General features: G+C 43.0%; 1 protein-coding gene across 1 annotated transcript in view; it reads right to left on the reverse strand.

The window, feature by feature from the left end:
- The window catches only part of pde1cb (phosphodiesterase 1C, calmodulin-dependent b), a 69,893-nt gene that overhangs the window by 49,766 nt on the left and 6,781 nt on the right, over positions 1 to 13,346 (reverse strand). Inside the window, exon 3 of the mRNA XM_031559373.1 lies at positions 12,148 to 12,313. Within this exon, the coding sequence (XP_031415233.1) occupies positions 12,148 to 12,313 (166 nt within the window). The remainder of the gene's footprint in view (positions 1 to 12,147; positions 12,314 to 13,346) is intronic.

The following is a 13,346-nucleotide window of genomic DNA, read 5'->3' on the forward strand; positions in this document are numbered from 1 at the left end:
AAGAACTGTCATTCATCTATAAGCGATATAACCACATGGGCTTAGGATTACTTTGGCAAACCTTTGTCAAGCACTACAATACGTATTTACATCCACAAATGCCTGTTAAAACTTAACTGTGCCAAAAGGAAGCCTTATGTTAACCGTGCCTAGAAGCGCCGTCAACTTCTCTGGGCTCGGAGGCATCTAGGATGGACCATCACACAGTGGAAACATGTTGTGGTCAGACGAATCACTATTTCAGGTCTTTTTTTTAAGAAATGGACGCCGTGTGCTCTGGACCAAAGAATAAAACGACCATCCAGACTGTTATCAGCAACAAGTCCAAAAGCCAGGGTCATGATATGGGGTTGTGTCAGTGCCCTTGGCAAAGGTTTTCAAACGAGGTAACTTACACTTCTGTGATGGCACTATTAATGCCAAAAAAGTACATCGAGATTTTGGAGCAACACATGCTGCCTTCAAGACGACTTCCTTTCCAAGGAAGCCCATGCATATTTCAATAAGACAATGCAAAACCACATTCTGCACACATTTCAAAGGCATGGCTGAGGAAGAAGGGTGTGTGGGTGCTGGACTGGCCTGCCTGCAGAGAATGTCCCCAATAGGGAATGTGTGACGCATTTTGAAACTCACTATGCGACAACGAAGACCCCGTACTGTTGCACACCTCAAGACTTGTTTGCAGGAAGAATGGGACAAAGTTACACCTGAAACGCTTTTTCACTTGGTGTCTTCAGTCCTTAAATGTCTTTTAAGTGTTGTGAAAAGGAATGGCAACATTACAAAGTGATAAATGCTTTACTGTCCCAACTTTTTTTTAAATTGATGCAAGAATCTAAATTTAATTTTGATTGTGTTTATTTTGAAAAAACAATAAAGTGCATGAGGTAAAACATCAAACAATGTGCTGTTGTATTGTTTTCAATGTAATACAGGTAAAAGAGAATTTACAAATCACTGTTTTCAGTTTTAATTTCAATTTAACATACCGTCCCAATTTTTCCTATTTGGGGTTGTAGATGGGCATCATTAGCATTGCCTCAAGTAACTTATTTATTCTGCTTTTCTTGCTGGTACAGTTCCCACTATTACAGGCTACCTAATCCATCGGTGCTTTACAGAATAAACCAGTGTGTATTTCAGCATGGCGTGATTACTGGATTGGAGCACACCAGTCCAACATTTTCTGTGACCTTGCTGATGCAAACCATGCTGTTGCTGAGAAACATTATCACCCCCTGACTGCCTGGGACGGGGAAATTACAGCCCCCCAGAAATAGCAGCAGAAGAATGCTTTCTGAGAGAGAAACGGCGGAGACTGGCAGATGAGAAGCACTCGAGGAATCTGAAGCAGGGGGTCAGCATGGTGGGCTATGTGACCTGAGCGCCAGCGACAACCATCCCATAATATCAGAGGAATGACTAATTCATTATAGCTTACCTCCAAAGTATGTGAAGGAGTTCTTTTCATGGTACTTTTGCCTGAATGTGAATTGAAGCGACCATGGGGTCGGTTTGACCAGGAATGCACTGGTATTTGGACATTTTTCATTTAAGAAGAGAACAGGAAGACATCCAAGGAAACACACACACACACAGCCTTAGCATTTATATCAAATTTCTGAACTTCTATTTAAGTGAACTATTAAATCCACACAGTGACACAAAGAATAACCCACAAAATACTTCATTCCATCTAAAGGATATTAATCCACAAGTATTGGAAATCTATATCGCAGGACTCTATTAATCCAAGCCAACGTGTTGTCAAAACACTGACTTGATTGATCACCATTAGGAGCAATCAGCGCTCGCTTGGCAAGCAAATGAGTCTGCTCTACATCGATGAGTAATGTTAGAGAGTCAGGGCTTCCTCACTGCCAACACCAACACGACAAAAGCATTACATAAGCAACACTCTGCCACTTAATTTTTGGATCAGGCAAAGAATATGGACATAAATAAATAAGCAGAGCTGGAAGCTTCTCTTCAGGGTTATTTTGCAGTGCAATTAGTCGCAGAGGCTGGATCTGACCTGGGCCTTCCCTAGCCCACAACCAGCTACCTAGTAAGACTGCAAAGGCCCATTCTGATCACTGCCTGTCAATCTTAAAGCATGGGACAGAAATGGTATCACTTAGTGAATATGAGCTCATCTGTGGAAGTCATAAATCACAGGATATTATATCCGTTTCTCTTCTCTTTGAAGCGCATTCTTTCTCTTTTTTTCCGTCAGGCAGGGGTTCCTTGCCCTTTCCTTGAGGAGGCTGGGAGGGCTGGGAGAAGAAATTGAGGGCGTAACACAGAAAGCATCAATTGGTAATATGTCTGGGGAGAAAAGGCAGGAGAAAATCTCTCTGGAGGAGACTATAGGGGACAGAGGGCACAGATTCTCCTTAGGCTTCAGTTCAAGGTGATGAAATGCAATCTAATGTGTATATTGGGTCAGGACAGAACTGGGAGAGATTGGTGTGTGTGTGTGTGGGGGGGGGGGGGGGGGGGGCACACTACGGGCATTTTCCGTGCCATAGCTTTATATGTGCTATAGGCCTTATAGGTCGAACAGCCAATCAAAACACACCTCTGCCTTCCACGCTCCTGAAGCTATGTGATCAACGTAGCAACGTTGTTGATACTGAAAGAGCTCTGTCTAAGCCACGGTTTATTTCCCATTTTCTGAGCCAGGGATGTGTACAAACCCCAAAGTCTAGAGCTAGAGGAACATGAAGAGAATTTCAATGAATTAAATGAAAATTGCAACATGTTTTTTTAGACGTACCGCATAGTAGTGCGTAATATGACACTCAGTCAGACACTCCCCCTGGCATTAGGATCACTAGGTGGAGACAGAGGTGATCTGACTCGTGCACTACTGCCAGGACATACAGACAGTCAAATATGACAAAAAGGGTTCCCTACTGCAGCTTTAAAGACAAAACTCATTTTGAAACCATGCCAGAGGAATAGAGGAAAATAGGTTGTTGCTTGTTGTAGCGACATCTTGTCTATGAACGTCATTATGAACAAGCCTACAAATGTTCCTTAAATTTGGCTATTCACACAAGCATGTATTGGCTGCTGAGTTTTGACTGACCTTTGGCTGCCATTTTGTTGAGCGAGCCAAATAGAACTAGGGGATGTGTGCAAATGCAGCATACCAAACATGAGTATTTATCTTAAGCAGTTCATGAGATATTCATATGTGTTAATTGCAGTGCCCCCATGATCCAAATTTCACAAAATTTGGCATTCGTCCAAAGAATGTTTTAGTGATGCAGGGTGTCAAGTTGAACCTTTACATCACAAGATAGAGATGAATTGTAATGAGCTAGGGTATTGCGCATCCTAGACGCCAGATTGCCATAAAAATGTCATTATTTTTAGCAAACGGTTTTCGAGTTATTGCCCAAAAAGTGCTTAAAAGACCCTACCCCACTTTAGGGAGCGCTAGCACCAAGGGCAATATACACTTATGGACACAAACCATATACTCTGTATCAGACATGTGAGGCTACAACCATACCAAGTTTTATCTGGATTGGTGAAGTGTGGGTATATGATATCATCTACCAAAAATTGTTGGGAAAAAATGAAAGAAAAAGAAGACTTTATATGCTGGCGCAACATCGGCCATAACATTCATGGACTCCACCTTCAAATGTCTTCTTTGCCTGAAGCCCCTTTTGCGCCAGCTGCCATGTGGGGTTGAGGTCGCAGTGCTCAGTGGCAGTCCTGGCTGGCTAAATGCCCTGAGCAAACACAATATCTGCTCACCTCTCTGAAGTGCTTTCACTGGAGATGGGGGGGCTTTTGATTAAATGTCACATGCTAATCAAAAGGGGGGCGATCCATGCCCAGCTTCACCACTGGGATCCTGGGAAGTCAGCTATAACAGCCCCTCTGCCATAATGATGGCTGTTCCTACATCTAAGTGACTGCTGTTACTGTGTGTGTTTAGATTCTTCTTCTGCATCTACTACCGCATTTACCCACCTACCCCAAAGGAGACAATGTAACTTAATACTAGATCTGGTGGACATCATCATGTTAAGAAACATGAAGATATTGTTTTTGGTGAATGTGCCACCACTGCACTGTGTTCACAGTTGTGTCACATTTTGACCTCCAGCTCCATTTACAAACCTGCCAGTGTCATCCATCACCGCTCCCACCACTGCTGATATAAAAACACAGAACCAGTCCTTCAGACGTCAATAGATATTGACTCTGGGCCTTAAATTTACATCTTGGATATTTCAAAAGTAATAACTCATTCCACCAATAAAGGCAGTGCATAACAATTATCATGCTATATGGATTAACCTTATGACCACCACATGCCTATTCCATTCAGTGTGTTAGTAGGCTTTTCTCTTTCTCTTTCTTAATGTAATGCTTGTCTGAAAGGGGTCAAATTAATCAAAATGCCCTTAAAAGAGGATATATATACTCCATGGTCTCACAGTGAGGTCATGGTATCTGATAATGAAATAATGAGCATCTGAACAACCTATTGTGTGGCTGCTGTTATTACAGATTCAAAATGGCGCCAACTGAAAGCACTGACATTGTGCCACAAAAAGCAGATAAAATGATTGAAAAATGAACGTTGGATCATTATCTAGATTTTCACTCAAGGCCGTTGGTCAATTGATGCTACAGGGGCCAACACAACTAGGAATTCAATAACCGCAATAACCCCTCAAATAAAAGCAGCATAACGGAACAATTGCTAATCGCTAATGAGATGCTAGCGGCTAAAACTAGCGAAACCACTTGAAATGTGCTTACTTTGACACTATGACAAACTAGTTAGTCAACAACTGTCCTAACACAGTCAAACATCAAGCAAGTGCAACACAAGACAAAGCAAGGCGGCAAATAAGCTACTTACTAGTTCGGCAGACAGTAGAAACTGGGCGGCTTCAGCCAAACCTACATAACCCAGTAATATGCCTACGGACCCTGGTATGGCAACGGCAGGGAAGCGATTCTCCATATTAAAAGTCATTGTAGCACCCCAATTTTTTAAGCTGTTGTTTTAAGGTAAAACTGCTTATCCTAACCCTAACCCTGAAGTACAATTACTGCATAATGCCACTTTAAACACAGTCAGCGGATCACTTAAAAGCTCACTTCAACTTCACACACTAACATACGCACTTCACTCAGCATCTTCCAAAATACAAACAACTCAGCATTTCCATTTTTTTCCTCTTTCGTGATGTCAGACTTTTTTATCCCTTCCACTTTACCCACTTTTCCACCACCGATCAGCTGAAGTGACTGCTGATTATATTTCCTGACGTGATGGCATTTTCATATTTAGGCTAGATTAGAATATGCCGAGGAGAGAGAGGGTTATGATTTCCGTCAGCTGTTGAATTCATCATGTCGACGAATGGGTCCTTGATTATTCATAGAACCCCCCCCTCCAAAAAAAACCAACAACAACCCTTAAAGCGACCTCATTAGCACCAGAGCATATAGGGGAAGAAGGGGTTCAAAGTTGCACCCATGACCTCATCAGGAGGGGGGTCAGACTCAGGGAGAGATGCTGCTATGAATAAAAACATGAATGCAGAATCATCCTGAGGTGATGCCACAGCATGTTGTGTCTGCAGTGGCCAGAGGGATGAAACAGAGAGCTTGTGTGTGTGTGTGTGTGTGTGTGTGTGTGTGTGTGTGTGTGTGTGTGTTTGTGTGTGTGCGTGTGGCTGGATGGGTGTAGGAGTGTATATTTTGAGCAAGCGAATATGGATCGAGTTTGAATATGTGTGTGTGTGAGTGTGTCTGTGCGTGTTTAAAGTGTGGCTTTAAATGGTGTGTGAGGGGAACAGCATCTGCCTTTAACATGAAGCTACTGAGGATAAGAATCAGGCATTAATCAAACTAAGTGTTCATCAGAGTGTATGTCACCCAATTAAATAGGAGATAAATCACTCTAGTACCTTGATGTGGGTGTGAGTGTGTGTGTGTGTGTGTGTGTGTGTGTGTGTGTGAGAGAGAGAGAGAGAGACAGAGAGAGAGATGTTTGTTTGTGTGTGTGCTTGTGTGTGGGTGAGAAAATAGTGTGTGTGTTGTGTAAGTGTGTGTGTGGTGTATTTGTGTGTGTTTGTGTAGTCATTAGTGTACATGTCCATGTGGGAATGTGTGTTCTGTTAACCACCCCTGTCACGTCTAACCTCTCTGTTATCTCCATAAAGTAATCAGTCATTAGATGACTAATGAGCACAAACAGCAGCACCAGTCTACACACACACACACACACACACACACACACACACACACACACACACACACACTCACACACACTCATGTACGCCTGTGCGCTAAAGAGAAAGCTCTGAACACACCTTGTCCCCAACACATATCATTCATTAACTCGCACCGCATGAAAGCCAACCAATAAGCTTTAATGAGCCCACAACAAATCTGTGATAGCACCTCTCTAATGACACAGAATGCATTAAACGCACTACTCTAATGGTGCCAAGCTGTGGCTTCTGACACAGTGACCCCAGGCTGGGGGTAGTTGGCTTCCCAAACCCACTGCAGTGGCAATTACCTTCAAGTCAACATGTCTCCATGCTGCAAGGGTAAATATTTAATGGCAAAATAATCAAATACTTCATAGGCCCAAGAGTGGATGCCAACTGTAACAGGAAAGGTTACCAAGCTGGAGGTGAAAATACTGCACTGTAATTTTAAATACACAGGTTTCTAGAGATAATAATTTTTACCGTAATAGGAAAGAATACTAATAGGTTACTTTTATAGTTTCATAAGATATGGCAGGGTTTGCTTGCATTTCCATGGTGCGTAGATGTTATTTCATTTAGACATCAAATGCAATACTATGTCAAGCATGCTTCCATAATTTAATACATTAAGTGCAAAGGAAGCCTCCCTCAGTGGAACCCTTGTAGACCCATTAGAAAATAAAAAAGCATGGACTGCTGTGTTTTATTACAACCGAGTGGTGTGTTTTTTCCCCCTCTGTATAGTCATGGCTCAACCTCATATCTAAAAGCAGACAAGCACAAACACAGAGCCCAGCTATCCCATCATGCCCCTCTGCTGCTGCTGTTTGCCCTCTCCATCCCCATTAATACCCTCAGTGGGTTTATCTGCTGGGGTCGTATTAAGAACAGAGATTTGTCAACTTGCCTCTTGCCACAGCAGCCGAGTGCCATCTGCTTCCACACTGCCACAGCCAGCGTCACGAGTGAGAGCCATGAGCCATGATAATCACGTCACATACCAGACTATCTGATACATGAGACAGATTCAGCCATGATAATCACGTCACATACCAGACTATCTGATACATGAGACAGATTCAGCCATGATAATCACGTCACATACCAGACTATCTGATACATGAGACAGATTCAGCCATGATTCTCACGTCACATACCAGACTATCTGATACATGAGACAGATTCATCCATGATTATCACGTCACATACCAGACTATCTGATACATGAGACAGATTCAGCCATGATTATCACGTCACATACCAGTGTGAAAGAAATATGCTATATAATTATTATCATGATGTGTTTGTAGTTTGATATTAGTCTCAGAGGTTCCTTTGTTCTGATGAGAGGAATTCTATCTGTGAGAACAGAGATGTTAAACTCAGACCTGTCATTTGATGTTTAGGGTAGGACTGAATTAGGAGACCATGTGTTTATGTGAACTCATTCTGGACTGTTGTGTTAAAGTCTGGGTTTGGGGGTCTTAGGTAAACATTCTTATCTCTTGTTACCAGAGGACGGGATGGTACAAGATGGGAGTGTTTTCCTGCATGAACTGTGGACATTGTCTTTGCATAAAGTCTGTTTCTTTTTACCAGAGAAGGCAGTGATGGTTTGAACAGCGTTCTGAAACCACTGCGCTCCTATTGTGTGAGTGTATGTTGATGAGCGGTCGAGAGCCATTCACCAAATAACTTTATGCAAATGGTGTGGAGGCGCTCTAGGAGGATAGTGTGGTCCACTGTGTCAAATGCAGCAGTCAGGTCCAGGAGGATGAGGAGTGAGGGTGATCCTGCATCGGCTGTCATCAGCAGGTCATTCGTCACCCTGAGCAAAGCTGTTTCAGTGCTGTGGGCTGAACGAAATCCTGATTGAAATTTTTCAAACAAGTTGTTGTGTTTGAGGTGGTCCTGAAGTTGAGAAGCAACTACCTTCTCTAACACCTTGGACAGGAAGGCAAGGTTTGAGATAGGCCTGTAGTTGTCTAGAACCTCCGGGTCCAGGGTGGGTTTCTTGAGAAGGGGACGGATGACAGCAACCTTGAGAGCAGGTGGGACATAGCCAGACTGAAGGGAAAGGTTAACAACTTTGGTGATGAAAGGACTGAGAGTGGGGATGTGTGACTTGAGCAGAGCAGTGGGAATAGGGTCCAGGGTACAGGTACAGGATTTCATTTTTCTGAGGATTTCCTCAACATGGCTCTCCCGAACCTCAGCGAGATGTAGAGGAGACAGCACACTTGCAGATAAGGTGTTGGTGGCAGATGGAGAGCTGGACATCAGAGAGCGAATGTTGTTGACCTTGGATCTGAAAAAGTCAATGAAGCTGTTGCATTGCTCCTCTGTAGCCTCAGTTGAAGAGGATGGTTGTGGCTTCAGGAGATGGTTTATGGTGGTAAAAAGCTGTTTAGAGTTGCCAGGGTTTTTATTAATTAAGCTGGAATAGAACTGTGAGCGAGCATCTTTAAGGGAGTTGGAGTAGGCCCTTTGATGCTCACGGAAGGCCAGTTCATGGACAGTCAGCCCAGAGTGTCTGTAGCGTCGTTCCAGGACATGACCAGCTGTTTTTATTTTCAGCAGCTCATGTGTGAACCAAGGAGCAGAGCGTGAGAAATTTACCTCACGTGTCTTGACAGGGGCATGGAGATCAAAAACACTGCTCAGGGATGTATTATAGAGCTCCACTAATTCATCCACTGATGCAGAGGCTGGGCAGGTGATGAGCTGGAGATCCATGGTCATGGTGGCTGAGTCAATGCTTTTCCAGTTCCGGAAAGACATTTGACGCTTAGGTCTAATAGTAGGCAGCACAAAAGTCAAGGCCATTGAGACCACCTTGTGGTCAGACACACCGATATCATACACCTGTAGGTTACTGATGGGAGCAGAGTCAGTGATAACCAGGTCCAGAGTGTGCCCCTTGGTGTGAGTAGGAACCTCAACATGCTGCTGCAGGCCAAGACACTCAAGCATACTCAGGAAATCTGCTGCAAACTGACAAGAGTACATGAGATAGATCATCAATCAAGACACTGAGCACATTATTTGATGATGTACCAGAGATATTAGTATGTGTATGTTTATTTAAAATTCTGTGTAATTCAGGCATGTCAATAACCACATGGATCTGAGAAGTATGTGTAAGTTTATGTGTATAATTATGTGTATATATGAATTTGCCTGTTTGTTTTCAGTGTTTTTATGTTTATGTTTAACTTTATGTATTGCTGCCTACATTTATAGTTTGTCATATAATAATTAATTATCTGTCAGTACAGTATATTTTCATTAAGAATGGATGCTGGTGGCTGGTGGCTCATTCTCTTGGGGGTAGCACTGCTTAGCATAGCATAGTATGCTGTCATCAGTAAGCAAGCCTTACCGTACTTCTCCCTAAAGACCTATAACTCAGACCTGCAGGGTTTTTAACATGATTGACAGCATCACACAGATTCCATCACCTCCTCTTAGTTGAGCCGTCCATCATTCAAACACCCACACCATCTTTGTGTTCCCCTAAATAGCCTACACACTCACTGAAATGGGTGAATAAGGGTATAAACAGTCCAGAGCCATAGACCAGAGGGACACTAGAAGTGTGGGTGTGTGTGCTCTCCTTCTAATAAAAGCGACTATATTGAGATCAAAATAATAATATTAATATTAATAAATAAATAAATACATACATACATACATAATTTAATTAGAACTCTGTCAAACCGATCCACTTGTAAAAAACAGACAGTGGCTTTCAATGGAAAAGAAAATGTCATGCTTTCCTTTTTTATTACTTATTTCCTTTTATTCCTTATTTCTTTATTCTTTTATCACCCCATTGTAGCCACTCTGCTGTCTCCAGTCGACTGCAGTATTACTCTCCCTGCGTTACTCTCCCTGCAGGAAATGGAGCCTTGCTCTTCACCACCACCACACAGACAGGAAGCACCAGGACCTTTGTGACATCACAGAGCCCACTGAAAGTGCTGGCCAATCAGTAGCGATGTGGGAGCCGCTTGATCATAGGAAAAGCAAAAAAACAAAACATCTTCTAAATGAGAAGCAAAGGTCGTATGATTCAACTGAGTGCTCTCTCGCACACATGCGCGCTCATTCTCTCTATTTGTCTCTTTATCTCTCTATCTGTCTGTCTCTCTCTCTTTGTCTCTCTCCCACTATATTTATCCATCTCTTTCAGTCTCACAACCTTTGACTCTATCAGTCAATATCAGTACCAATATATCTTTTTCTATGTCTTCACATCTCTCTCTCCCCACCACTTTCTCTCTCTCTCTCCCCACCACCTCTCACTGCATGCTGACAGACAGTCCCAGCGCAGCCCGAGGACAGATGAAAATGTGGCAAATAACCAGCAGGTCCTGGGGACAGATAAAAAAAATAACGAGGTTGAGGCGGTGACAGTGAGACCAGCCCCAGTAGGCATGTCCTCTATGAGAGGCTACCACTCAGGAAGGCCAACAGATTAGGACAGGATTAGAGGATTGGGAGAAAATAAGAAGAAAAGACTTGGATAAACTGTGCTTTATGATCGTGGACAGATAGATAGGAGGTAGCTCACACAGCCTCGTTTCACACATGGACAAATTGGTGACGCTGGTGATGTTTATGTAGCACAGCATCCGCTCATTCATTTATTGATACAGACAAATCATGCACTAATAAACACAATAAGTGCTGTTTCATGCTGTAGTGCATGTTTTTTTCCCATTAAAATTTGAATTGCACAAAGAATTTGAAAGAATTGAATTGAATGGAAAGAGCTGAACAAATCATGGACATGTCATTACCTTGAGCATTACCACACAGTAATAGCCTAGAGCATTAGTTAGTGTTAATGACTGCAACTTCTGTTTAAAACTGGACAGTATTTTAAAGTTAAGAACTAGCATTACTAGAGTCAGGAAGGGAATGAGACCGAACTGGGGATTGTGATCGGGATATGAACGGAGGTGGGACTTGAACATCTGGCCCCCTTGGCCCCAGTGCGCTCGGGTCAAATGTGGTTAGGGGATGCCGACGCAATCATTCGCAGCACAGCTCCCCCATTCTAGCTTTCTTCTCTTCAGACTGCGGCTGAGGTGCCTCCACCATTCAGTTTTATGAAGTGCCACCACATGAGAGAATGGATCACGCCTGACAGTTAAGGTCTCCAGGTTTACAGCCATCCGTGGGGTTAATAAAGGTCACCCACTGGAAGAATAACTCAGCAGCCAGTACTGTCACAGTAGGTCACAAATAACAGCAAGGTCACTATAAACACCCCATAATAAGGAGCATCAATCAATCCCAGCACCTTATTAAACCCTATATGCTGTCAGTCCACCCGTGTGTGTGTGTGTGTGTGTGTGTGTGTGTGTGTGTGTGTGTGTGTGTGTGTGTGTGTGTGTGTGTGTGTGTGTGTGCGCGCACGCTCATCCAACATAATGCTGTCCGAATGCCAACCGTGTGACATGTACCAAATCCAAAGAAATAAGATGCAACCACAATATGGTGTGGTAAGGTACCACACAGCCCCATGACAAGCAACAACTAGGCCAAGCCTTCAAGGAAAAACAAATTAAATTAGAACCCCTGTCACACACACACAGAAATACACACACACAGAGATACACAAACACTCTCTCTCTCACACACACACACACACACACACAGACACACACAAACACTCTCACACACACACACACACACACACACACACACACACACACACACACACACACACACACACACACACACACACACACACACACACAGACACAGACACAGACACACACACACACATGCACACACACACAGACAGACACACACACAGTATGGAAGGAAGCGCTTGCAGCCATCTGTAAGTGAAAGTTCAAAGCTGCACCTGATGGCCGTCTTCTCGGTGACATCTGGACCGTCGGGGAACTCACAAGCCAAGATCTCCTCCAGTGTCTGCGGGTCGTCCGGGACAACCCTCGACCCGCTCCCCTTGTCCTTGACCCCGATCCCAGCTGTAATGGCATTCCACAAAGCATTCTGCGACTTCGAGCCTAGACGGGGTGGAGAGGTAGTGAGTTGAACGTCACAGCTTGGATTTTACCTGCCCTGGAGGTGTTCAGCTGTCCTGACACGTCCTAAAGCTTTTATGAATGGTTCTCTCATTACAGTTTTTTCCAATCATTTTAGTTCTTGTACCTACACCATGGATACTTTTCCCAAACACTTCACACAGTGGGCTTTACAGACACACACCTCTGCATATCAGTTAACTTTTGGTGCAAAATGCACTACAACAACACACCACAATCAATTCTGCCGTAACTTTAACACATGTTCCCTCTCAGAGTAGAATGACCTAAAAAACACTAACAACTTGAAGCATTGCTAATTGCATCTATAAGATGTTGCTGTGTCCTCCAGTTTAGCATAGATTACTGTGGTGTTGCATTTACAGTTTTTTCCAATCATTTTAGTTCTTGTACCTATACCATGGATACTTTTCCCAAACACTTAACACAGTGGCCTTTACAGACACACACCTCTGCATATCAGTTAACTTTTGGTGCAAAATGCAATACAACAACCACACCACAATCAATTCTGCCGTAACTTTAACACATGTTCCCTCTCAGAGTAGAATGACCTAAAAAAACACTAACAACTTGAAGCATTGCTAATTGCATCTATAAAATGTTGCTGTGTCCTCCAGTTTAGCATAGATTACTGTAGTGTTGCATTTAAAAAAGCGAAAAAACACACACAGACAAACACTTCTTTGGACTACAGTAATAAAGTTTGTAATGACAGTAAACAAATAATTCTAAAATGCTGCAATATGTTTCATTACAGCCATATGCTAAAATTGCACGTGTTACTGCACTATATAGGCTTACTACATTACAACAAAAAGGCATGAATATGCTACGTGTTTACTGCAGTATTTCCTACGCAGTAAATTACATACATCAACACAAGATACAGGTTACCAAAGTACTGTAATACCACTAGAAGTGTGCTGTGGCCCAACAGTAATGCTGATCCATTCTGTCCTCTGCATTTGGTGTCAAAATTTTATGTTTGAAC

This window comes from Clupea harengus, chromosome 22 (assembly GCF_900700415.2).
Source record: "Clupea harengus chromosome 22, Ch_v2.0.2, whole genome shotgun sequence".
In the NCBI taxonomy this organism is placed as follows: Eukaryota; Metazoa; Chordata; class Actinopteri; order Clupeiformes; family Clupeidae; genus Clupea; species Clupea harengus.